The 26,931-nt window shown below is 35.4% G+C and overlaps 3 protein-coding genes across 3 annotated transcripts; 2 read left to right on the forward strand and 1 right to left on the reverse strand.

The window, feature by feature from the left end:
* Positions 1 to 3,281: 3,281 nt before the first annotated feature.
* Positions 3,282 to 6,899, reverse strand: LOC110445547 (ADP-dependent glucokinase-like). Its single transcript, XM_021490212.1, has 5 exons — positions 6,646 to 6,899; positions 5,043 to 5,268; positions 4,806 to 4,871; positions 4,188 to 4,604; positions 3,282 to 4,017 (listed from the first exon to the last, which is right to left on the reverse strand). Exons 1-5 carry the CDS (start codon positions 6,816 to 6,818, stop codon positions 3,463 to 3,465), a joined length of 1,437 nt encoding a protein of 478 aa, XP_021345887.1. The 5' UTR covers positions 6,819 to 6,899; the 3' UTR covers positions 3,282 to 3,462.
* A 234-nt stretch (positions 6,900 to 7,133) lies between these two features.
* Positions 7,134 to 12,784, forward strand: LOC110445548 (metaxin-1-like). Its single transcript, XM_021490213.1, has 8 exons — positions 7,134 to 7,241; positions 8,804 to 8,873; positions 9,512 to 9,588; positions 9,952 to 10,044; positions 10,518 to 10,703; positions 11,014 to 11,090; positions 11,824 to 11,981; positions 12,324 to 12,784. Exons 1-8 carry the CDS (start codon positions 7,158 to 7,160, stop codon positions 12,554 to 12,556), a joined length of 978 nt encoding a protein of 325 aa, XP_021345888.1. The 5' UTR covers positions 7,134 to 7,157; the 3' UTR covers positions 12,557 to 12,784.
* A 5,228-nt stretch (positions 12,785 to 18,012) lies between these two features.
* On the forward strand, positions 18,013 to 26,347 carry LOC110445652 (protein CA_C1420-like). Its single transcript, XM_021490373.1, has 4 exons — positions 18,013 to 18,614; positions 19,091 to 19,215; positions 22,721 to 22,851; positions 25,352 to 26,347. The coding sequence occupies exons 1-4, from the start codon at positions 18,145 to 18,147 to the stop codon at positions 25,565 to 25,567; spliced, it is 942 nt and encodes a 313-aa protein (XP_021346048.1). The 5' UTR covers positions 18,013 to 18,144; the 3' UTR covers positions 25,568 to 26,347.
* The last annotated feature ends 584 nt before the right edge of the window (positions 26,348 to 26,931 follow it).

Genomic DNA, 26,931 nt, shown 5'->3' on the forward strand with positions numbered 1-26,931 from the left:
CAAATAAAAGGAAACATAATTATAATCTCTTCAGTCAAACAATAGTGATTAGTATAAGTTCATAAAACTTGTTTCATAACTGTTGTAAAAACTTAAATGAAAAATAAACCAAAGCTCTCAGTCCAGACAAACACCTTTTACATACCTGTACTGAAAGTCCAACATATCAAATTTTAGCCAAGAAAAAAAAACCAGGCTGGATCACTCCGAGATATCAAGAAGTTCCTTAAAACTACACCAGTATAGTGCGAGCCTTGATCAGCTCTCGGCTACATGATTGGTGCGTCTGGATCATTTCCCAACTACACCACAAGTAGTAGTAGTATGGGTTTGAACCAGGTTTTTCATATTCCTGATTTGCAAAAATTAATAAAACATAACTGTATTGCACCAATTCATCAAATAAAAATATATATACTAAACCAATTCGATTGTTCGCAGATTGATTACAATAATGAAAAGATTTGAGAAATATTGATTGAAGACTCACAACTTTTTTAGTGTTATCCTCTTCAAGATATGATGTATAAATTAATTCCTAATTTGTTCAAACTCTTTAAAAATCAATGAAAGTTGACTGCTACCCAAATGCACTAGTTTATAATCAATTTAACTCACATCATAATGTATGGTACTCTTTAGTTAGCACTTAATATCATAAACAAAGAAAAGGTAACACTGAGTATACAACAAGCACACTTTGTCTTTTCTCTGTAAAACTGTACGCGAGATCAAATACAACAAACAAAGTGGCCCAAGAGTGTAAACAACTCACCTGGCTATTTTGGAAGTGAAGCTTTCATTCTATGTTGAAATCTTCTGAGCAATTTGGTAGTAGATACCCCAGGAACTTTTCATCCTTTTATTTGTATAACAATTGATCTCTATGAGTTAAGGATGTTACCAAGACAATTTAATAGAAGCCTGCCAAATAGTTTGAGAAGATGAGTTATTCAAAGTAAATAAACTAAAATGACTACTTTTGACGTTCTCTCAGCCTTCAAGAGGTGCAGCCCCTTTATTTGTATAAATTTTGATCCCCATGAGCTACAGATAGTACCGTCACAATGTTATTGGAACCTGCATCCACAGTAGTTTTCGAGATGTTTACAAATAAACCAAACAAGACTTCTTTTGACCCCACCCTTCACCCCTAAGAAATAGGGGTGAAGGAATAAGTAATATTATGACTTTTTATTTCTGAATTTGGCTGACAACTGGCAAATTATTATATTATTTAATGGTTATGTTGACAGACAACAGATGAAGCACCACAGCGCAGGTTTATTATAAGCTTATTTTGGTACAACCAGTTGTAGTCATGAGCCTAGACATGACTTAACTTAAAGCATCGTAAACTGAATATAGAAAAATTCCATGAGAAATCAGTAAGCTAAATAACATACACCAAGAATAAATTAAGGTATATGCGTGAACAAATATAAACAGGATCAAAGTAATGATTGCTGTAAGCATTAAGTTAGAACATTACGAGGTGATTGAACAAATACATATTGTAACATACACTAAGTGAAGCAACATCAAGTGGTTCTTCTAGTTTTTTCTCCTACAGCAGTCTCGTTGATCTAGCCACTACTAATTTGTTTGTCCCACTAACCCAACCAATATTTTAAGAGACAGATTGACTTTGTTTCTATACAAAAATATCCCTGTAATCAAGCTGTCTCACAGCTACACTAATGTACTTTTGCTGCAAATGGGGTCCTTAGAGCCACGATCATAAGCCAACTGACAAAATTTAACAAGTATTCATTGGCAGAAAGAAATGGGATCCCAAGAATCACTATCATACATAGGCCAGTGACATAACATAATTATATAGCATGAAAGAGCATGGTCCAAATATCAGTATTACACTGAGCGACAGCCATAACATATTTATATGATGCAAAAACATGGATTCTTTAAACATTCCAATTTGTTTCTTCAATTATCACAACATATAATGAGTATGCAGTTTATTTTTACTGATTTAAGAAGAGGAAGAAGCAAAGTTGTTCCAAGACATATCTTTGTAAATTGTTCAAAGAGAGAACAATGGAGTCCATATGAGTTCTATAAAGTCGATTGGTATGCCTCATATATGACTTTGTAGACTCCAAAATCATTTAATTTGTATGCAAGTACTGATTAAAACTCTTTATGCATAAATCATGTTGTGTTTAAGTCCTTTACGTAATTGCTGTTCTCATTCATCATATACATCATTACATGCATATCATCCCATACAATAATAACACAACATGATTGTCATTCAATCTGTCATTCAGTGTAAGATAATGGCACTTATTAGCGTATACAGTGGCTCTCCCACGGTCCGACCCCCTTTTTTACACACTATATAAATATGTTATTGTCATTGCTTGGTATATGATATTAGAAACCTGGTAAAAAAAAAGCTTATTCTTTCAAATGTTGCACTGTATGATTCCGGATTCAAATAGACAAATATAAGGTGTACGTTTTATCATAGAAATTAACTTTTTCTGTAATACAAAGCTTTATTACAAATCGTTTTAGATATTCCTTTAAACCGTAAAATTGCTCATATATTAAAAGATATTCCTATTTATATAATAAAACAAAGCAAACAAAATACCTAGCTTTAGGGATTTTTTTTCGAGTATCATACAATTCAACTTGTAACAATCAGTAGAAGACTGGAAGTCATTTGACTTATAGATGTCTTCTCAAAACTTGTAACAATCAGTGGAAGACTGGAAGTCATTTGACTTATAGATGTCTTCTCAAAACTTGTAACAATCAGTGGAAGACTGGGAGTCATTTGACTTATAGATGTCTTCTCTAAACTTGTACATCACTGTATTATTGTGTACCTCAATAAGTTATTTTAAACATAGGAATCATAATCCAGTAATTGAATGTGTTGTATAAGTACCTGGTATGTACAATTCCGATAACCTAATGTCCAGCACTAGAACACTTTCTGTCAGGACTAGAGACAATTTTCAGTATTTAATCTAAAAGTATGTCCGGTCCAACTAGTATATTTTGTCAGATTCTATCTGAATGCCAATACTCCTAACATGAAATTGAACACCTCTGATTGTGTCTCAGGAAATACGAAGTACTTATCCTGTATTCCGTCTTTGCTTATTGCAGAGTTATCTTCTCTTGTGAACAGGTATTGATTGTTACGTCATTTGTTTGTAAGAGTAACGTCATCAACTTTTGAGAAAACGACATATTTTGTTCACACAAACCAATGATGTAACAATCAATACCTGCTCACAAGAGAAGATAACTCTGCAAAAACGCAAAGACGGAATTGGGGACCATAAAATTGATTATTGAAAAAATAACAAAATTAGTACCAAAATACATAAGCAACTTTACAAGTATCACAAGGTATCAAATATTAAAGATTTGTAGCACTAACTTGTATAAGGGCTTCATCTGTGAACAATTAAAAGAAATGTATTATTTGGATGCATACATGTATTCTGAAAACATGAGACCTGTAGCCGAGATCGAGTCACCTAAACCAACAGTTTTTTGTGGATCTTTGCATACCAATACGGGACTAAGTGAAAATTCAAATCCATCAGTCTCCCATGATATAACAGGTTTTTTTGGATCAAACTCTCTATCAATATCATCAGAAAATGCTTTAAATTTTTTTGGAATTTTTAAATCTACAATGGAAGAATTAAGCTGCTGAACATCACATGCTTGTTTTCCTGCCATTCTTGACCCGGCAGCCACAGCTGCAGCAGAGTTTGTCCACGCTCCTTTAACATTTCCAATGATATGGTATGCAAGACAGTGAAAGTGGACTCTGGTCAGTCTTGATTCTGGGTTACGAGAAGACTGACCATATTGTTGAAGCAACCACATAACCATGTCGCTAGCCTTGTAGATCTCTGGAGGACCAGCCTGATGGTGGAAATCTGAGCTATGAGGGCCGTTCCCAGCCAGGGAGGCAAATGCAAGTTCCTGTTCATTTAACCCGAGGGACGAAACTTTTGAAATAACCTGAAAAATAGAAAAGTATCAAACTTAAGAACGCACTCAACAATCAAGGGGAGATAAATGTACTAGTTTTTGAAGAATAATTAAATTTAATTTGAATTCCAACAGCATTATTCACAAATATACTTCACAGAAATATGAACACTTGTATTAATAAATTAAAAGACTAATACCTTTGTGAGTATCGGCTTTACAAAATCTTCATTCGCCATACTTGCCAGTTCTAAATGTACTGGCAATGATTTTGGAATCTTATTTAAACCATCACAGACCACCTGAATTCTTCTAATGAAGAAATCTTTTGATTGTCCTTCTAAGATGTGAAGTCCCGATATAAGTACGAGATCTGTTTTAGAGGTGTCAAGAGATTCAAAGTAGGTTTCCAGCATTGTTGCTTGTGAGTTAGATTCGTCGTAGCTTGTAATGAAGCGATTGGCGACTGGGCTCTGTACATCTCCCCAGGTCTCACCAACACCATACTCCATTATCAAATGTACTTCATCTGTGGAAATGTGGCTGGCTGTTGGAATGTTCAAAGATTTTGGCAGCATCTCTAATAGCTTTGGTCCAACTGGTCCAATAAAATTTATCTGTAATATTCAAGAATGCTCGTGTAACATCAGTGCTAATAAAAAGAAAAGATATTGCACCAAAAAACTAATAAAAAGAAAAGATATTGCACCAAAAAACTAATAAAAAGAAAAGATATTGCACCAAAAAACACTGATCATTTTGTTTATTATTTTTATTTACAGGTACAAAACCTTGTTATTACAAACATATATACATACCTTCACTTCTGGAAACTGTTCTGATATTTTACTTGCCATAAGTGCTGCATTGCCTCCAATATAATACTGAAATGCAAAAGTGAATTTGAGCACTTATAATGACAAAATCATTCTATACTATACAGCGATTACACTGTAACAGTAATTGGAAATGACAATTTTACAAAATAAGTTTCATTTAGACAGTGCTGCACTGTATATATATAAACTAAATATTTGTACTTTAAAATGTAATACCTGAGCATTTTCCAGTGTATTTCCAGTAGAAACGATCTTTTGAAATATGTCTTTATCCAGGAAAGCTCTTTCTGCAGCTGATCCTTTGGCAAAGAAATGTGCAAAGGTGTCTTGAAGGTCATCAAGATTTTTTAAAACATCTTTGTTTTCTCTCCTTCCTGAGGGCACTCGAAGAGCTTTTAGAAGACCCACACCTGGTACAATCAGGTCGACATTGGAATTAATTCTGAAAGACAAGATTATGTAAATAATATGTGTTAATACCAAAGAATCAATGATGACTTCTGAACTATAGTGCAACAATTTAAGAAGTGGTAAATAAAAATATATAAAGGCCAGGCAAGGATTTTAACCTAGGACTTCTGAGATTTAGATGAAAATGATCATTGATTTTGATACCTAGTCACCAGTCCAAATCTGCTACAACTGTTACATATATGTATTAGATTCAGATAAATGTCAGATCAGCTGACTACACCCATATAGTAGACCAAAATATCTTACTGACTTCAGAGTTCAACTTTCTTGCTACACGTGAAGCTCAAGTGTTTTTATAACAAGAAACCAAAAATTTCATGATCCAAAGTTATGGACTTGTAATTAAAAAATGACTTTCACAAATTCTTGATCGGGCAGAGATTGTCCTCCATAGGGTCTTTTGCACAAAAATTAGGACACTAATGTTAATGTTTCCCCCCTTCTTTGCAAAACTCGATTTTTGGCAACCAGGTAGTTGAAATGGTAGAGACTCTGTCTAAGGTTTGAAGGGTAGTTGGTTTGAGCCCCTGTCTGGCCGTGCATTTTTCCACTCCTTCAACACTTCAGACAGTACACAATAACCAGGTTGGGGAAAACCACCAACTTGCGTATATATGCAAACTCGCCTATTATACGCCAGATGGAGTATGGATTTGTTACAAAAATAACCCAAATAGCTTTAACAGTAACTTTTGCAAGATATTATTAAAAATCGCATTAATTTACGACAAGGTGAATAATATATTGCTAAAAGATGTTTATTGAAAGTGTTGGCTACTTAGAAAGTTGATGTAACTTTACCGGAATTATTGCATCTATTTTTGGTACTTTCCCACACGCAAATAATGTTTATTTTTGCATTTGTATTATGTTTCATGAATAAATGCGACTTGGACAAAAAAAATGAAAAAGTTAAGATTAAAGTGATTTTGGCTATTTTTAGTAACAAATCCATACCCCTATTGCCGTATTATATGCAAGTTAGTGGTTTTCCCCGACCTGATGACAAGATTTATAATTCAATATCTCTGCCGCTGTGCCAATAAGAGTTTGAAAACGACCAATTAATAACTTTAAAGAACTTTTTATCACACCTGACCAGAGTAGATTTAGTCAACTTAGTCCGAAATAACTGACTATTACAGTATTACTCATTACTATAAGGATTTCCTTTTTTTTTATGGAAATCGTTAATTCGGTACCGGTCTCGAAAAGGTAAAAGCAAAATGTCCAGAATGATGATATTGTCTAGTTCGTGGTCTTTTGTCGTTTAAACATGAATTTAAAACATTCATATGTGTGAATTGTCAACAGTTATGCGATAACAATACAGGCACACACTAACCCGACGTGTAATCGCTGAAATGTCACCGGTGGTGAAACAACGTGTTTTTTCCATGCATTGATGATGTCTTCTTCTATTTGCTCTTGATCTACATCCTTTGCTGTATACCAGGTATTGTATACCCACGCCAAACCTATTGCACATATTCCTACATATAATGTTTTGTAAAACATTACTAGAACTGTATGCAAACGAAACTACATCCAACAACTTCAACTCTCCAATCACGTCCTGCCAACTAGTGCCCTGGAACACCCAATATAATTTTGACGGAAACCCTTCCACGCTATTCATAAATAAATATAGTTCAACAATCGCGCATAATTAAATGATGTTGAGATGCAATATTTCATTCGGTAATATGATATTTTCTTCATACTAATATGTTACTGACTTTATGTTACATTTTGAAAACTTATAAATGCCCAGTATCAATTGTTTCAAATAGTTAAGCGTTTCCGGTAAGGAACTATATATCACTACACCAAGGTCAAGGATAGTGCTCGAGAAGCATGGCAGACGACGTTTTGGAGGTGGATATTTGGGAAGGTGATTGGGAACTTCCCTCCGTGGATTCAGACTGTTTGACTGTCTTGGTATATTGTTAACGCTTTTATTGACATTTCTCATATGTAAAATTATTGCATTGAAAACTATAGCTTTCCGTTAAATCTTAAATATGCGATCCCTGTACTTCAATAATCCGTAGGTCGGCAAAAGAAATCAGGTCAAAAAACTTATAGACTAATAATATAACTACTACTAAGCTTTAGGGATACTAGCTTGAATTTTTGAAGTCTGGACGCTGGCAGAAAATGTCTAGATTCAGAGAAATATTGCTGAAATGCTACGAAGGAAGAATTCTGGTCGTTTTCATATGTGCTGGACACACTAAGTGACTAAATACAATATAATGAAATGTAGTTACTGGCACCAGAGACGTGTAAAGCCAGTAGTATAAACGTCTCTGCTGGCACACATCGATTCATATTATTCAATAGTGTCCATCAATTACCTGTAGTCGTTTCTTTACTTGGTGCATTTTCTTTATGAACCAAAGTTTTGGTATTCATTCATACCAGTTGCATCATTATTAATTCGTCTATGCGCGAAATTCAACTTCAGTAACAAAGATAAAAATGTTCATCTGGAAAATCATGAACCTTAAGAAAATTTGTTCTTCTTTAAATTACTTATCAATGGTAACGGGTTCTTTCACCCTAAATCCCTTTCACGCAAAGGGTTGTTTCGCCCTAAATCCTGATTGCCCAAGGTTGTTTCGTCGTAATTTTTAAAATTTTATACGCTTATATAATTAATTATTTAAATAAATTAACTTAACTTATTGATAAAATTTCTATATTGGTGTTTGGTATATTTCATGTAGAAAAATGTGCATCTCTGTGAGTGCAGAGTCGGCTTTAAACAGCTGCTGTTTGTCGCACTTGCTTAAAAACAATAGACAATTTTTTTTCAAATTTATTTTAATGATATGGAAGACTAGGAAGACTTAAAACTACTAAAATTGAAAGGAAATACCAAACAATGCTTCGTCCTAAATTTCCTTGTTTTAGGGTGAAACAACCTAGCTCAAAACAACTTAGGGTGAACAGGATTTCGAGCGAAACAACAGGAACCCGTATCAATACACCAGGGTTGCAATGACCTGTAGGCAGAGCTAAAAAGTGCTTTGTTTCTGAGTTTTGTGACAGATGAATAACAATATGTCTTGAATAGTATGTCCTTCTTTTATGTGTCCACTAATTAAGTTATTTAACGTATCCTAAAATATATATCAATCAACCTTATTTTATGAAGAACTAGCAATGCAAACTAGCAATAGCTATATAGTCAGCATTTGAGTTTTGGTCAGGCATGTCTGTACCCCTCGATATGCATGCCTAATATTCCTGAGGTCAGCTTAGGTCTGAGCCTCTCATTTCTTTTCAAGTTCAGCTTGTTGAAACAGTTTAACCGGATACGCAAAAGGGGCCCAGTATGATATACAATGTAAATTAGCAATTTTAGCTGAATCATGATACTGTTACATGTTTTTGTATGATATATGCCAGCTCAAGACCAACCATTGTTAACTTCCTTAGGCCTTATTCCCTACATGTGGATTTGTATCACAGTTAATAAACTATTTGTCTTCTAGGCATTTTCAAAGTTTTGTGGAGTCCCATGTAGAGCGGTGAAAAGAAATAATCCAGTATGGACACCATCAGGTAATTTTATCAAGCTGGCAAAAAGGTGTTGGTCAATTTTTGTGTTAACCACAATTCCTGACTTTGATAGGCAGTTTCAACTTGCATCATTGTTGACCTAAGTTTAGACTGTATATATTACACACGTCATACATAACTCAACAGATGAGTAATATGCATTACAATCTTGCTGCAATTTCATTTGTCCAACCTTTTAAAGTACACAATTAATATTAATATATGCTTTTTGTGTTTAGCAATGCAGATGAGTATAGTGTTGTTAAGTTTAATAGCACAATTAATATGTTGGCATGTGAATGTGATTGAAATGCAAACATTTTTTTCTGTCATTTATTGGCATCCCTGTCAAACTTCAGCACAGCCTTTACCCCTTATAAAAATTACTATGTTATACTATAGCTAGTTTGACTCATGGCTATAAAGGCAGGCATATAAAACTGGGACTTATCAAGTTAATAAGGGCTAGATTATTCATAGTTTGATAAATATTAACTATTGTACTTCTCACCTTGAATGATTGCATATCATTTCCATCATTTTAAACATAAGTTTTCAAGACAACATTTTAAAATTGAGGAAGTTCCCACATATTTCATGTTGTCAAGAATTGCTGTGCGACTATCATTTTTTTCTTTCAGGCACATTACCTGTTTTAAGGGCAGATGGAAAGTCTGTGTCAAAGATGTCAGAGATGTTAGAAATTATCAAAAAAAGGGTAAGATTTATAATTACCGGTAGTAATATTTGAAAAATCTTTTTTTGGCATTAAAATGTTACTCATTATTGTTTTTCTTTTATTAGGATTTTATTTGTTTATCTATTCAAATTGTTGTTTAAAAGAGAAGTGATGCCTTTGTTAAATCATCAATAGTCAAAATAAATTGGAAAAACCTGGTGTATGCATATACCGGTATCATTATCAGTGAACCATCTCTATTTTCTTCATGATTTTTTTTACTAACACAACAAATATTCTGAAATTTTAATAAACCAGCTTTTAAGAAATTAAGAGGATCATTTGATGAATAGGTATGTGATATTATTGTAATGTTGATTTCTTACTCTATTGAATTTTAAGAGTCCAACTGGAGTGACACCCCAGGTGGGTCCAAATAATGCTGATGTCAAGGCTTTCTCCTCCTTAATGGAGCAAAAGCTTTTACCTGCAGTAGTAAGTATACATTACCAAGATGATGGAAAGTTTCTAACAAAATAAGATGATTGTAAACAATTTATCATCAATAAAGATTATTTTCATGAAAATAAAATCATGATAAGAAATATTCTTTGGTAAAAATAAGTAGAGAGCTTGTAATTGCAAGACAGTTCAGGTGTCACCATTTTGAATGGGTTCTTATTATTAGTCAACAACTGATGATACCTCAGCTGTATTGTGATTTGAACCCCTTTACTCACATTTACATATTCAACCCATTCACCCTGCATATCCTTCAGTATCCATTCTCAAGAATAAAGTGTCCAGCTGATTTATCCACATTTATAACCTTGGCTCAAAATTTATATTTTAAACATTCTTTTGGTAACGTCATGCATGGTAATTTTAAATGAACACACTTTTTTCCGATCAAAATCATCTAAACTATTTTGTTTCATTGCTGAAATTTGAGTTTTGTTATTTGGTAGCTGCACACTTGGTGGTTAGATGATCAGACGTATGTTGATGTGACTCGTCCCTGGTATGCACATGCCAGTCCATTTCCACTCAACTTTTACATCCCTGGCAGACTCCACAGGACTGCAGCCTCAATTGTATACATGGCAGAGAATGTGGACCCAGATAACATAACAAAAGCGGAAATAGAAGCTAAGGTTAACAGAACTTCCTGTTGATGATGGCAAAGAAAAGAAATCTGTAAAAAGCTGTATCTGTTCTAAGTCTATATGTATATGTTCAGATAGTATCAACGTTGTACTCATATGATAAAGCAATTTCAGTCATAAAATCATGAAAACTTTTCAAATTAGTATTGTCTAAGGGCTATTCCAGCATTAACCATAGGAGAGGGTGGGAGGCACTTTTTTAGAGCCCCTACCACCCGTAAAATCTTCGGTGATTTATAGGATCATTATAGTGTTTAAATCTACTAGACAGATTATGCTATTATTTTCAAACTTGCAGATCTACAAAGATGCAAAAGAGTGTTTGAATCATTTGTCCTATCGACTTGGTGAACAAGACTTTTTCTTTGGATCATTGTAAGTATTTGATTGCAAATTTTACAATAATTATTCTTAATAAGGGTATCATAACTATTTTATGTAGAAATGGAGGTTATTCTACAGTTGAAGGTGGACCTTCGATACCCTGATACCTTTATACTTATTGACTCTTTCTTTTACCTTTTACTTCAGAGTTTGGTATTAAGAATTAACACTGGCATTTTGAATTTGTGAACAATAAATATAGTAGATGTTTTAGATGTCGTGCAAATTAATCAAGTACATGTTTGGAAAGAGCAGAAAATAGGATGTTGTATCAAAGTATATCAAAATATTAATATTTTTGTACTCATGTCACTATGTTAGTATTGAAATTAATCAGTAAAGCAAATAATGTCTCACAATATACAGACATGTTAAAAATGAGTTAGCCAATTCTGTTTTTTTAGGCTAAAGTAAGGTTTGAAAGCCTTTTGGTATGGCCACTGAGAGAAGTATACATAGAAATACTGTCCACTGCTTGGCTGAAATAGGCATTATTCACATGTATGCCCCATATATACATTGATAGTTTCAGTTTAGTGTCAAATAGTTATGAAGTGTTAAGTTTCAAATTACCCTCAAATTCCAACTCTTGTTTTGTGTGTAAGAATCAGCATAAAATTGAACCTTAAGATTTCTATCTTCCAAATATATTGTTTTGTTTAAGCTTCCTTAACTCATTACAAAGGGATATGAAGAAGACTACACACCTTAAGTTCTGTTGTAGACCCTCTGAGCTGGATGCGAAGGTGATTGGGTATCTAGCACCTCTACTGAAGGCTCCAGTACAAACCAACCGTCTGATAAACCACCTGAAAGCCTGTACAAACCTATGTACTTTGTGCAATAGAGTATTGATGAGATATTTCCCCTTGAGCCCCGAAGGTTTGTTTTCTTAATTCATTTCATGATCAGTTTCCCTTTATTTTCAAATTTCACCTTGAATTTTGGGGTTGCTGAAAATTCAGGTCAGTGTTAGGAATGGAAATTAAAAACATGTGCTGCACAAATAAAAATTCACTTAATGTTTTGACAAACACTTTTGGAACAAAATCTCTTATTATTTAGATCAAGGTTTAGAGCAATGCATAAATACAGAGAAAAAGAAACACTCAGACTGATGAATTTTGTAAACATTATTTAATACTGTCTTCCAAATCATTCAAATTTCAGGACAGCCAAATTTCTCACATTCATCTTTAATGGAATTTTATATTTATATTGCAGAGATGGAATTGAAAAGAAAACGTGATGAAGAGACGAGACAGAAGATGCAGATAGACTCCCTTGAGTTTCCTAATAAAAAGCGAAACATACTTTTTGCAGCACTATTTGCTGCAGTAGCTATGTTATCTTATGCACTGTCTAGTGGAATAGTTAAATTTGGGACTGAAAATGTGAACAACCCTGATTATGCAGATGACGATTACAATGATGATGATGATGATGATAATGGTTAACAATTATAAAACTTTAGAATTTCAATAGGTTAGAAATAATGTGGTTATTTTACAGTGTATGTGGAAAAGATTTACAAAAATTGTGATTTTAAATGTTATATCGTAGCTTCTGAAAAAGAGAAGATTCTGATAAAGACTTAATTTGCTGGATGAGAGTTTATACAGATGTATGATGTGGACGAATGAGAGCTTTACATATCTTTTATTAAACTATAAAAACCAACCATATTGGTATTAGTATTTAATTCATGAAGCATTATGATGTCTGCAGCCGCATGAATGCCAAGGTCCCAACAAGGGTGTGTAGGTCAGATATCTTAATACATTACCAGATCATTTTTGAACGGCTGTCAGGACATTATTCAGTAAAGCTTTACAAATATAAAGTAGCATATCTTTGCACCTAGGACATGGAGGTAATAAGGAAAACCCTTTTGAATTTCAGCTAAGAGGTTAATCTTTGAGTCAATCCTTGTGTAAAAACTGATATCCAAAAACAGTATCTTAATTCATCCACCTGTGACCTTTAAACTAAACAGAATAAAAACACACAGGGTAATGAAGAATCCTTTTCAATTTTAAGCTTAAAAAGTCTTGAAAAATGTTTCCATAATCTGAGTGGGGTTCGTGTTCTTTCCACTTAGTTCTTGGAAACGAGAAGGAATTCTTGGATAGAAGGCTACACCCACCTGCTCTTAAAGTATGACAAATTTCTAAATAGGACCTTGAAAATCTGCATGGCTTATTGACTAACAATGTGTTGCAAAAATCCTACCTATTTTGTGGTTAAAAGGTAACAAAGTAGCCGAGTCACAGGTACTAGCCTTGTCTGTCAATATACCTATAATACAAAAGGCCCAGAGAGCCTGTATCGCTCACCTGAATATGTTTAAAGTAATTGGTATGAAGTTAAGATTAAGCACTCCATGGTAGGTGCTGTAAGTACATATGAAATTTCAGAAAGATCCATCCAGTACTTGAGATATAGCGAGAACAAACTTAAAACAGGGCCCCACCCCTATGCCCCTAGGGGGTCATACCCACCAATTATACAAAATTGAGACCCCTTGGCCTAAGGATGCTCCAGACTAAATAAGGATAAAATCCTGTCATTCCTACAGAAGAAGGTATTTGAAGAATTTGCTATGTTTCGCCTATTTGGGCCCCACCCTTCCCCTTCTGCCCCCACTCACTGTTTATACAAAATTGAGTCACTTTTGCCCAAGATCCTTCAGACCAAATTGGAAGAAATACCTTCATCCCTATAGTAGAAGAAGGATTTTAAAGGTTTACCTCTATTTCCCCTATTGGGCCCACCCTTCTGCCCCCTTGGAGACCACACCAACTGCTTATACAAAATTGAGTCCTCTTGGACTAAGGATGATCCAGACTAAATTAGGTTTTGATCCCTATGGTAGAAGAAGGATTTTACAAGTTTTACTTCTATTTCCCCTATTGGGCCCCGCCTCCAGGGGGGTTAGACACACCGTTTATACAAAATTGGTTCCCCTTCACCCAAGGATGCTTCATACCAAATTTGGACCAAATCCTTCCATTCCTACAGAATAAGAAGGATTTTAAAGATTTTGCTATGTTTCCCCTAATGTCTCTGAGAGTCCAGACCCAAGGTTTATACAAAATTGGTTCCCCTTTACCCAAGGATGCTTAAGACCAAATATGGAACAAATATTTTCATTCCTACAGAAAAAGAAGGATTTTAAAGAATTTGCTATATTTCCCCTATTGGGCCACGCCCCTCAAACCCACCATTTATACACCATTTGTTTCCCTTCCCCCAAGGATGCTTCTGACCAAATTTGGTCAAAATCTACCTGGCCGTTCAGAAGAAGTAGCGTTTTAAAGGAAAAGTTGACGGACGGACGACGGACGCTGCGGTATGGCATAAGCTCACCATGGTCCTTCGGACCAGGTGAGCCAATACTCAAGGTTACTAAATATAACTCGTTCCAGAAAGCATGCGATTTTGTCAAAATCGTTCATAATATGACACCGGGAGCAGCCTAGATTGACAGGAAAATATGTATTTTTTAATTTAATGTATGATTTGCCCAATATCGTGCAGTAGAATTTTTCGGTAGACTTCATGAAACATCGAAAAATGGTCGAATTCCAGTTGGTCAGACACTGTGCTGTCCTCGGGATGACATGCTAAATCCCTGGTGGGTAGCGCTTAACACATGGCATGTACATTATTCAATGTCGGTACAGTGTTTCTACGATAGAAAACAAACTTACTTGTATCCTAGTTCATGTCGGATACACGAGTCCAGTTTTCAAGCTGGTCAGGCTGCCGATTGGAAATCTGAACAGAGCTTGCCATTTTCTCTAACTTTTTTGGCCTTGGCGCTGATTGGCTTCTAAATTTAACGACCCAGGGTGATGATATTTGGCCAGTAACATGCTAGGATGATAGGCTTCCAAGTTTGTCAAATGAATGACCTCCACTCATATTCAAGGTCACAGAGGATCAATTGTCTTAAAAAACTTTAAACAACTTCTTCTGAGTAACCAAAAGGACCAGGATGGTGATATTTGGTCAGTATCATGCTGGGATGCAGGGCAACCAACTTTGTTAAAATAAATGACCTTCACCCAAGGTCACGGGGTCAAATATGATTAAAATCTTTAAACGACTTCTTCTGAATAACCGAAAGGCTGTGGATATATATATATATATGGCCAATAGCATGCTAGGAAGGAGGGCTACCAAGTTTGTTCAAATAAATGACCTTCACCCATATTCAAGGTCACAGGGGTCAAATATGCTCAAAATCTTTAAACAACTTCTTCTGAATAAACAATATCACTTTTTCCGTGTCGGGGGGAAAAAACTTTAAAACATTTCGAGAGATGCAAGTAGATTAAGAATTTGGACACATTTTTGTTGCCACGTACTTTTGTTTTTGTCACCAATTACGGTAAAAGATGATCGATCCCATGCGGATGGTTTGAATAATGCCAATCATTTCAATGAATTTTTCACAAATATTGCATCTAAATTGGTGGAAAAGCTTCCTAGTCCCTCGGGAATTTACCATTCATCTTCTACCCTTGTACAGATTGTTTATGCTGAAAGAAATCACAATCAAAATAAGTTTTACTTGAAACATGTTTCAGAAGATTTTGTTTGTAAAGAATTATGTAATCTTAATAGTGGAAAAACTACAGGTCTAGATGGTATTCCTGCCAGATTTTTGAAAGATGCAGCACCAGTTTTAAAGGTTCCTTACATTTTTAATAAATATGTCTATATCGGAGGGAAAGGTTCCTGATGAATTAAAACTTGCCAAGGTCAAACCTCTTTTTAAAAAGAACAGTCTACTGAAAGCAGAAAACTACCGTCCAATAAGCATACTCAATATTGTTTCTAAATTGCTAGAAAAGGCTGTTTATAGACAGCTTGAACTATTTTTGTCAGATAATAATTTGCTGTACGAATTCCAATCTGGATTCAGATAATCTTATTCAACAGATTCCTGTCTTATACATATTTTTGATCACATACAATCTCAAACATTCAATGGTTTATTTACGGGTATGGTACTACTCCATCTACAAAAAGCTTTCGACACCATCAATCATGAAATTCTCTGTGATAAATTAAAAATTATGGGTGTCGAATCAATCTCCTGGTTTAAATCCTATTTATCTGACAGAAAGAAAGTTGTTCATATAAACAATGTTACATCTAATGCAGGACATGTAACTTATGGAGTACCACAAGGAAGTAATCTGGGTCCTCTTTTGGTGTTCAGCTAGATGAATTCCTATCTGGGGAAAGTATAGTACTCAACGCAATTCATAAAATTAACCAGAAACTAAAATTTCTTTATAGAAATAGTGAATGTCTATCAATGAAATCCAGAAAAAACACTGTGTTCAGCACTGATACAATGCCATTTTGATTATGCCTGCTCGTCCTGGTACAGCAGCCTAGCCAAACAAATTCAACATAAACTACAAATTATGCAGAACAAAGTTGTAAGATTTATTCTCCGGTTGGATCATAGGAAACGAATATCATTTGAGGAACTTGCCTCGTAAAATATGCTAAATGTAAATCATAGAGCTAAACAGATTCGTCTCAACCATGTTTTCAATATTATATCATCCAAAGTATATGAACAAAGGTTTAATTAGAAATAGCAATACTCGTTTTACAAGATCTTGTGATCACAATTTTTTAGTACAATCTATTAGGCCCATTATAGAAAAAAGTGGAGGACTCAGCTCCCCTTAGCGGAGCTGAGTCCTCCACTTTTTTCTATAATGGAATCAGAGACTGGAATTCTTTACCTTGGTCAATCAAATGTCTACACAAAAAACATCAATTTAAACTTCAGTTTAAACATCACTTGATGGAATAGATAAGAGGGAACACCAAAATGAATGTGTCTTTTTATAATATTTATTTACCCTATACCACTTTAAGTTATTAATTATAGTATTCATTATAAGAACTATCCTAACATTTTGACCGGTTGCTAATATTTTTCCAAAGGACCTCATTGGAAATAAAAAACAAACAAACAAACAAACTTTCATGGGCCATTCTAGGTAAAAGATTACCAGTTCAAGATTATTTTTCATTGTCTGTACCTCCAATATTTAATGTGATATTCATACAAGCTGTGATAATACTACTACCTAGTGCTGAATATATGCTTTTTACTTGAAATTAATATAATTTTTAGTCATATGCATTTTGTGATATCTGAAGGTCAGTCTTTTATCGAATACCATACGTGATCTCATTGCTTGTGTAATGTAATTTAATGTTTGCCATGTATCTTTTACCCGAATAAACATTATTATTATTATTATTATTATTATTATTATTATTATCTTGAAAATACTTTTAACAAAGGATACTGAAACCGACATTCTTCAGGTGCAGGAGCAGTACTAGTCATGTCATATGCGCAACAGACAGGTTTTCTTTAGGGAACGGTACAGATGTTGATAGTACGAATGAACCGCAGGGGTTCGTAACAAATGTCTAAAATACACATCCACTTGTACATGTACATATATGCTATACTGATATGGGTCACAGCACATATAAGCCTACATACACGTGTTACTTATGTGTGCTTTGGCCCATATCAGTACAGCAGTTGCATGTATATATGTATGTGTAGTTTAGACATTTGTAACGAACCCATGTGATTCCATGTGTAAAACTTTGGACTGCATACAATGTATATGAGACTGTGACATAAATATTATACTGCTTATTTCCAACATAACAATGGTGTGTGATTCTCTGAATCAACTTATTGTAGTGGACAGATGTGGCAGATCATGAATCTTAAATTGAATTCAAATGCCAAAAAGTATTGATTCAAGCACAGAGTGTATGCCAACTAACAAATCTTTCAAGGGGGACAACCACGTAATCATTTGGAACTCTCGTTTGATTAAAGTTACATTTAGTTGCTTTCCGAGGAATATAATATATTATTACGTTGTTGTAGAAATACTTAAAACACGATGCATAACAAGCAAATTTGCAGCAATCTTGTTCTAACATACCTATATATTCATTGCCAATAACAAAGAAAGTTATGTATTTTCATCATTGTATCTATGTGTATCTCTCTTTACTTTCACTTTCGCTTTGTTCGCTGGCTAGTTGTACGATAACTGGAGCTTTTATTGTTCCGCATGGTGGCATTGTACTTGCACCTGATCAGTTCAACACTACAAATGCTACTGCCAAGGAACACGCATGGATATTACATAAAAACTACAGGCTTATTGGACAACATATTGATGATTTAAACCCTGATATAATCTTTTTGAGTACCCCACACGGGGTGGCAGATTCGGACAAGTTTATGTTGTATTTGAACTCAGCAGGACAGGGGAGTGCTGATACAGACAATATTCAGTGCCCACCAGCTTGCTTCAACATTTCGGCAAACTTTGCCTATGGCATATCGGAAGACATTGTCAATTTGTTTAAGAATACATTTAAGTTATCAGGACTTAGTGCATTTGGACCACCAGGGGGCTCAGAGTATTTCCCACTAAGGTAAACTGGTGTTGTATTCATTACAGAACAACTTTCAAATCGTCATTTTTATTTGAACAAAAATAACTTAATTCATGTGAAAATATTTGTACACAAAATAATAAATACAAAATATAATGAGCTCACTTGAGTTTTATTTATAGATATTTGTTCTAGATTTCAAGGATAGTATATTACTTATCAGTCCAATGACATGATCTTTTGAATCTACATAAAACTATGATCAATATACCAAATATTTATCAGTTATTTATACATATGTACATGTATCACATTTTTTAGTTGTTAATCTATCTATTTAGTATACAGTAGCAATGTTTTTTGTCATTCTTAATAGATATATACTTATGATCAGACACATTTTTGGACTTTTGTTTAACCAACCAGTAGCCATTATCAAAGATACTTTAAAAAAAATGGATCAGATGACCCATTTAAAGATACCTGGTAATCATTTTTTTCTATTTGTTTTTCAGATGGGGTGAAGTGATTCTCCTTTACACCATACCTAATTTATCAAGGATCCAGATTATTGTTATGAGTCAACCTAGTCGCCGATACACAGAATCAGTTGCTATGATTCCAGAACTTTTAGAACTAGGTGAGTTGTGTGAAAGTTAAGAAGGATATATGGGTTGAAAATGAGGGTTAACCACAAACCGGTCACATTTAAAAGCGTCTTCAACCGACAACAAGCGTCTTCAAGTGACAACAAGCGTCGTCAGACAAACTCTTTAAAAATGCAGAATAAAGTAAGCGACATCAGAAGATATGTATGTGTATTACTGTAATACACCTCTACACCAGATCAAAGGTATTCCGTCTTTGCGTGTTGCAGAGTTATCTTCTCTTGTGAGCAGGTATTGATTGTTACATCATTTGTTTGTGAGAGTAACGTCATCAATTTTTGAGAAAACAACGTAATTTACTCACACAAATTGTCTCCCTAAGGTAGCCTCTGTACTGCTGTATGCCAACGTTTTCATTCTCTGGTGCTGTTTTAAATCTCTTTCTTAATTCCCTCAGCTCTTTTCACAGTTGTTTGATCTTATATTCCCTCCCGTTCTCCTTTGTTGTCTTTGCTCTGGGTTGTGTTCTGGATGTTTCCACTCCAAATCGTTCTTTGCATACATTGTACACATTTGAGGTCAGTGGTTCTACTTTCCTCTCCACATTCCCCTGTAGAGTTGTCTCCAAAATAGCCTCCAGGTCCTGATCAAGATTTCGCCAAGCTGCCTCGTCATTTGTCTTGGGCCACTGCACTTTGTCTAATCTCCTGTCCCTCACTGCTTGAACACCACGGGCGCTCGCTTCATTCAAGTTACCAATGCTGCCATCTGGCGACACCGAAGCTTGTAGGCTCTCTGTACTATGGTTTGACTCCTGACTGAGTTCCTCCTGCGTCTCACCAGATTCATTGCTGATATCTGTGCACTGCCTAAGTATCTCCCTACGGCCATATTTGGTCCTTGCCTGTTGGATTTTCAGCCCACTGATGTTCTTGCATATCTTTCCACAATGGCATCTTGCATCAACTGGCTCTCCACTTAACGTTGTTTGAATCATCGTCATCATGTTTAATAAATTTGTCCGTGTCCTGGTTGTTTCTATTTAATCTGTCCGAATGAGCCTCTCATCCTCCCCCCCTCTCGGGAGGCTCTGAGGGTGTTGCTCTTTTCTTTGTTCTGTAGCTTGATATAGGTGCCCCCTTGAGGGAGCTATACTCTGAGCTGCTGACACAAAGTACCCTGCCCCAGTCTGTTCCTGGATGTCATCTGTCTCTCCAGCACCACTGGTTTTCCCCAATTTCTATCCAGCCTTTTCTAGAAGTCACTGATTTCTCAAAAAATCGATGATTGCTTACAGATGATAGTAATTCTGCACCTTGTGACATCCTTGACTTGTAGTCAATCACTGTTGTCATTCTTGTCACATAGCCTCATTTGACGTCATAAGATGATGGCCAGCCCTCTTCAGATGTTTCGAACCGTAATCACTACTTCTTCCATCTGGTGGGTCAGTAGTGGTGTGGTGGCCAAGCCACTACTCGTCTATGTCGGCTTCCACATTGGCTCTTCTTGTTTGTGCCATAGCCATCATGATGCTCTCTCTGCAGCTTCTCCCAATAGTCTGATGGCTGTGGCTCTTGCCCTCCCAGTGAGTCCTATCAACTGTAGTGTCCTCCACACTGACTGTGCAGGGAAACCTCTACAGCCAACCTCCACTGGAAATTGCCATACTGTCCATCCTTTGCTCCTGCACTTTTCCATTAGCTCATCATACCTCGCTTTCCTCCTCTTGTGGGCTTCCCCCCAGCCTTCCTCCCATGGTACGCTGAGCTCTATGGCGATGAGGCGTCTTGATTGCTCTGACCATATTACCATGTCAGGCCTCAGCGTTGTTTCCACAATTCCTGAAAACACAAGCTTCCTGTCAAGGTCAACCTTCATCTCCCATGTTTGCGCCCGTTCCAAGATGGATGAGATGCTTTGAGGCTTTACTGTGGTTTTCTCCCCTGGTTTCACAAACCTGATACCAGCCTGGTTTGTTCTTACACCAGTTCTTTTCTTCCTTCTCTCCACTTCAATGGTATCTGCTAGGACCAGCAAGACGTTGTTGTGCCTCCATCTGTTTCTACCCTGTCTTAGTGCTTCTTTGCAACCAGACAAGATATGAGCCATTGTTCCTCTTCCTCCGCATAGTTTGCAGCAAGGATCCTCCGTCAATCCCCACTGATGCAGGTTAACAGGAGATGGTAGCGTATCCTACACGGATCGTAGCAGGAATGATATCCGGAAGGGCTCCATCCTCCATATTTTCGCCCATGTCATCTTCCTCTCTGGGAGATTCCATCTGGTCCATGCTCCATGTTCCTCATGAATTCCTCCTGAATCCTTCTGATTTCTTTCTGCACCATTTGCACCATCTGGCCTGTACATGTGTGGTGGTCACTAATTTAGTGATTGTTAGGTCATCCATGAAGCCTCTATTGGCTGGTTGATAGATGCCCGACTCCATTCTAGGTCCTCTGGTTTCTCTCTCTGCTGCCTTGATGATGATATTCATTCCCATGATGAAGAGTATTGATGAAATGGTACATCCTGTAACTATTCCCTTTTCCAGGTCATGCCATGCCGTAGTGCTCTCCCCAACTGTAAACCGCAACTGTATCCCTCCGAAGCAGCTCATTATCATTTTCCAGATGTGCTCCGTAATATGATAATGGTCCCAGGCTGCCTCAATCAGATTGTGTGGTACAGATCTGTAGGCGTTTGCAAGATCTTACCATACCACTGTCAGGTTACCTTTTTCCTGCTTGGCTTCACTCATTAAAGAGGATCAACATTATTTTGGCAAAATTGCTAGTTATTCATATCTGCATGCTGCAGGCCAAATATGAACTTTTGAAAGAATTAAGTTATTTTATTTAAAAAAAAACACAAAAAAAACATTTGACCTCTGTGAACTTGAAATGGGTCAAGGTTGATGTTATCCATTTGATCACACTTGGTAGCTCTCTATCCTGGCAAGTTACAGGTCAAGTACACTTTATCAATACTCTATGCATGATGAATTATATATTATTCCAAGAAAAAAATGATCCTGGAAAATCAATGACAAGACAATGTGCAGTCCTATATGTTCAAAAATGCTTCTTCAATGCCATACTCTGTATGTACTTATCACATTGCTAATGACTGAATTATACTGCAACAAATTATTTTAGGGATTGATTTCTGCTGTGTTATTTGAAGTGAACTGCCACACACCCCATTGTCCAAATACTGTGAGTTCCATGTAACTCATAGTGATTGGCAGTTTGTTTTTCTCTATTGGCCCCTCGACTTTTAAAAAGTCATTCACCAAACCAGTGATAAATGTTCTGTGTTCATATAGTTTTGTGAATGCTTTTTCCATATGGCCAATAGGATCTTGCAAGGAATATGCAAGATTGTAACTGTTAACATAATAGTTTCATCTAATTAAGACTTTGGACAGTGGGATAGAAAACCCCATACCACAACATTGCTGGTCAAGTTTAGGATATAAATATAATGTAATTATTTTCATGCTTATACTCTATCCATGGTTGTGTTTATCGACAGGTACCCAACTATACCATTATCTCCGTGCCTTGAACCAGACAGTGGTTGTGATAGTGAGTGCTGATCTGGCCCATACTCACCAGAAAAATGGACCATATGGCTACTCTGATGCTGCTGAACCGTTTGATCAGGTTTGTTTGTGATGGAAATTTTAAATCAACTGCAGGTAGTTAGCTAATACAGTTAGTTAGCTAATACAGATAGTTAGCTAATACAGGTAATTAGCTCACACAGGTAGTTAGCTCATACAGGTAGTTAGCTAATACAGGTAGTTGGCTAATTCAGATAGTTAGCTAATACAGATACATGTAGTTAGCTCACACAGATAGTTAGCTACTACAGGTAGTTTGCTCAAACAGATAGTTAGCTAACACAGGCAGTTAGCTCACACAGATAATTAGCTCACACAGGTAGTTAGCTCACACAGGTAGTTAGCTAATACAGGTAGTTAGCTCACACAGGTAGTTAGCTAATACATGTAGTTAGCTAATACAGGTAGTTAGCTAATACAGGTAGTTAGCTAATACAGAGGTAGTTAGCTAATACAGGTAGTTAGCTAACACAGGTAGTGGACTTCGGAATTACACTGTACCTACACTGTTAACATGAGAAACCATCAGATTACTTGCAAACATCATCATGAGACCCTAACAGGTTACAGTATTCTAGTAATGTACTGTTCAGTAATTATTATTTTTGAAACATTTAGTGTACCTAGGTATATACTTAACTCTAGATAACAAATACAGCCATTCTGGATTAATTGTAGCCAAACTTCTAATGGTAATCTTTGAGGAATAAAGTAGATAGACGATGAACATTTTTAGAAAAAGTGTCAAGAAATACATTAAACGCAGTAACCCGAAACACAAACTTGTTCCGTTCAGTAACGAAGTCGCTAGAACGATGATTAAGCTTTTTTCTAAAAATAGTAACAGTGACCTTAACCTAAAAAAAACTAGTAAATTATAATTGTCATGTTGGTTGTACATGTATACTACTTTCTGGCACCAAACAATAAATAGAACTTCATTATTTCTGAGATTGTGACAATTGTAATTACCCTGCCGGGCAGAGTGAGGTGAACTATTTTTTCTGAAGATATAAAACTTAACTTGTTGAAGCACTGCCAAGCGTAGAAAGCTAGAATTTATCGGACATTATTTCCATTGTCAAACAGATCGAATAAGGCATAAAATAGTTTTCTGAGTTTGCGGTATTATTCCAGGTTATATTTTATAACATAGAGTATTTATATTTTATGATGGCCGAGCGGAGCGAGTGTTAACAAATTCTCTGAAACAATGCTAAAAATGTAGGTTTTTGGTTAAAATGTTGATGTATGTGTCATGCCTTTCATGTGCATGTAGTTTAGGCGACGAGCATTTTGGCAATTAAATATTGATTTATTTTGTCATAAATATGAATTATGATTTGACTGTTTGTCTTTTATTGTGAATTTGTATGCATGCATATGTACAAGGGCAACACCTGTTAAAAAGGATATATATATATACATGCCAGGCTTTTATGCTAACATTGGTTATTATTCACCTGATAATGTGATGCTAAGGTGGATGCTTTATTGTCTTTGAAATTTACATTTTTTAACAGGTATAATAAATCACTCCTAGTGATCATGTGTACATGAAACCAAAGGTGAAAATACATGTTTATCTATCATGAAATGGACTCTACCTTTGAAATAACAAGTAACATATAAATATACATATACCTAATTCCAACAGATGGTTTTATCCTCTCTCAACGGACAGGGTGATCACCACACCGTGACATTAGAACAATACAATTAGGTAGACAGTCCTTTGAGCCTTCACCACTGACCTGACTAGTACTGGAGACCCTAGTTTAAACATATTTTATTGATACATAGAAAATCATAGTTCACAGGATGGTTGATATTAGAAGAAAATCCCATATGAAAAAGAGGAAAATCTTCAAAAACCTAAGTCCAGATTATTTTTGGACACAGAAAAAAGGATGTTGCTTGTATCAAGCTTCATTAAATTCCGTAGAGGAATGAAGTCACTAGAGCGATGACAAAGTTTTTTTTCCTAACAATAGTAACAGTGACCTTGACCTTCAACGTAAAAACCTGAAATGCGAATTTATTCAAGGCAATGCCATACCAAACACTTGTATGAAGTTTCATGAAATTCCTTTGAGAAATGAAGTCGCTAGAGCGATGACAAAGAGTGTTCCATAGGCAAAACATATGGGCGGAAACCTATATACCCTCAAAATTTTGATGCAAGAGGATAGTAACATGGACTGTGATTTCGTTGATTAACTTAATCAAATTCGTGAAAAATGGAATACTTGAAGGTCACGACCATAATTGCATTCAAAGAGTCTGTACTAATGTAGATTTCAATTGGAGAGGACAAGAGAGGAAAAATACAACTGGGCCAGACTGGGATTTGAACCTAGGACCTCAAAACTCTAGAAAGACACCCTAAAAACTGTGACATCCGGTCATGGGCAAAGCCATCTGGCCAGCTCCCACTGGGATTAGCAAATATTACCAATTAACTAACTTATGTCATTCATGCATGTTAATGTAGTGCATTATAAAACGTTGAAGTTCCTATGCTATTCATTAATATCTAGGCATGTGGACATTGGGCAGAGACTCTGGACAGTAACAGCCTACTGACCACTGCAGCCAAATATGTGGACAAAGCTCTGTCATGTGGCTACACAGGAATGGTCATGCTTCATGGGATGTTGAGCGCTGGTCAGCTGTCGTCATGGATACCAACACTGTATGCAAATTACCATCCAAGTTACTATGGGATGATGCTAGCATCTTTCTTGCCACATTAATTTACAGGACATTCTGGATCTATTTATTAACTGATAAGAATTTAATTGTTTTACGGTATATGAAGCACATGTTATTTAGAAAAAAATCTTGTTCTTCAAAACAAGGATTTATATAATATGAGCATAGACAGGGATTAGTAACTTGCTCTTTGTAATACTACTTGTATTCTTGTGACAAGTTATATTATATGTCTGAATGACCACCCTTCATTCTCAACCAAATGACTCCACACTAACAAAAAAACTCAACAAAACTTTTCAATTTCAAGGACACTTAAAGAGAGACAGGTGATTCAGATTGAAATGAGAAAACATGAACATGATATGCTATAGTGTTTCCTCAAGGCCAAGCCACTGATCTGCCTAATTTATGTCACTGATCAATGACATATAACATTGAGCCTGAAGTAGTTGTATCAAATTTTTAAACAAATAAGAACTGTTTCCTGATCATTTATATATTTCAAATGATTTAACATTGTGAATTTGAGACAGTAGCTATTAATTACTACATGAGCTTGATTGGATTTTTCGTAAGTCAAAACTCTAACTATTGAAAATGTGCTGAATCTTCTCAAGATTATTTCCAATAAAACATATTTGGCAAATTCTAATGCCCACGTTCCTTTGTGAATGTTTGAATGAATACACATTTCAAGTTAATCATTCACAACAAAACTGTTTCTTCCCTGCCAAAAATGCTTCATTTTAGTATCTATTTGTACATTTATTTAAGTAATTGAACTTCTTGTTTCAATGAATAAAATGTGTGCATCACAATCATATCTTTTTGTTTTCCTTGTATATTTCCATGGTATGAAAAAGAATGAATTTGGTAATGGTCATCTTCATTCATCGCAAATCATAATATTTAAAATTGGGTGTAGACAACATTACAAGAAATTCCTCTTTGACTATTCGAAATAGCCAGCTTGCACTAACCAGAGAACGTGTTATTCGAACGATACACACACCTATGAAATTTCATATCAATATTTGGTGTCAATAAATAGTAACAGTTCATATAAGTATTGACCTTTGAGCTTGACCTTTGGGTTATTTACATGGGAGCATTACACATCACAAAACCCACATCCATGTCTACTTTAATAACAAGATGTTTGGGCAAAGTTTTGATTTTGACAATATGTATTTAAATCCTTGTACAAAGTTTGAAAGAAAATATGGACTAATGTTACCATTTCCATTCATTTTATTAAAGTATGTCTGTCACACATATTAAAATAATTATAACATAAATTAAAACAATTCAGACATTCATTACAGTATCAACCAGTATATAATGTTAAACATTTAAATAGGAACTTACATTTTATGATCAAACTTTAATAAAAGATAACAAA

The sequence above is a fragment of the Mizuhopecten yessoensis genome, unplaced genomic scaffold (assembly GCF_002113885.1).
Source record: "Mizuhopecten yessoensis strain PY_sf001 unplaced genomic scaffold, ASM211388v2 scaffold2329, whole genome shotgun sequence".
Lineage (NCBI taxonomy): Eukaryota > Metazoa > Mollusca > Bivalvia > Pectinida > Pectinidae > Mizuhopecten > Mizuhopecten yessoensis.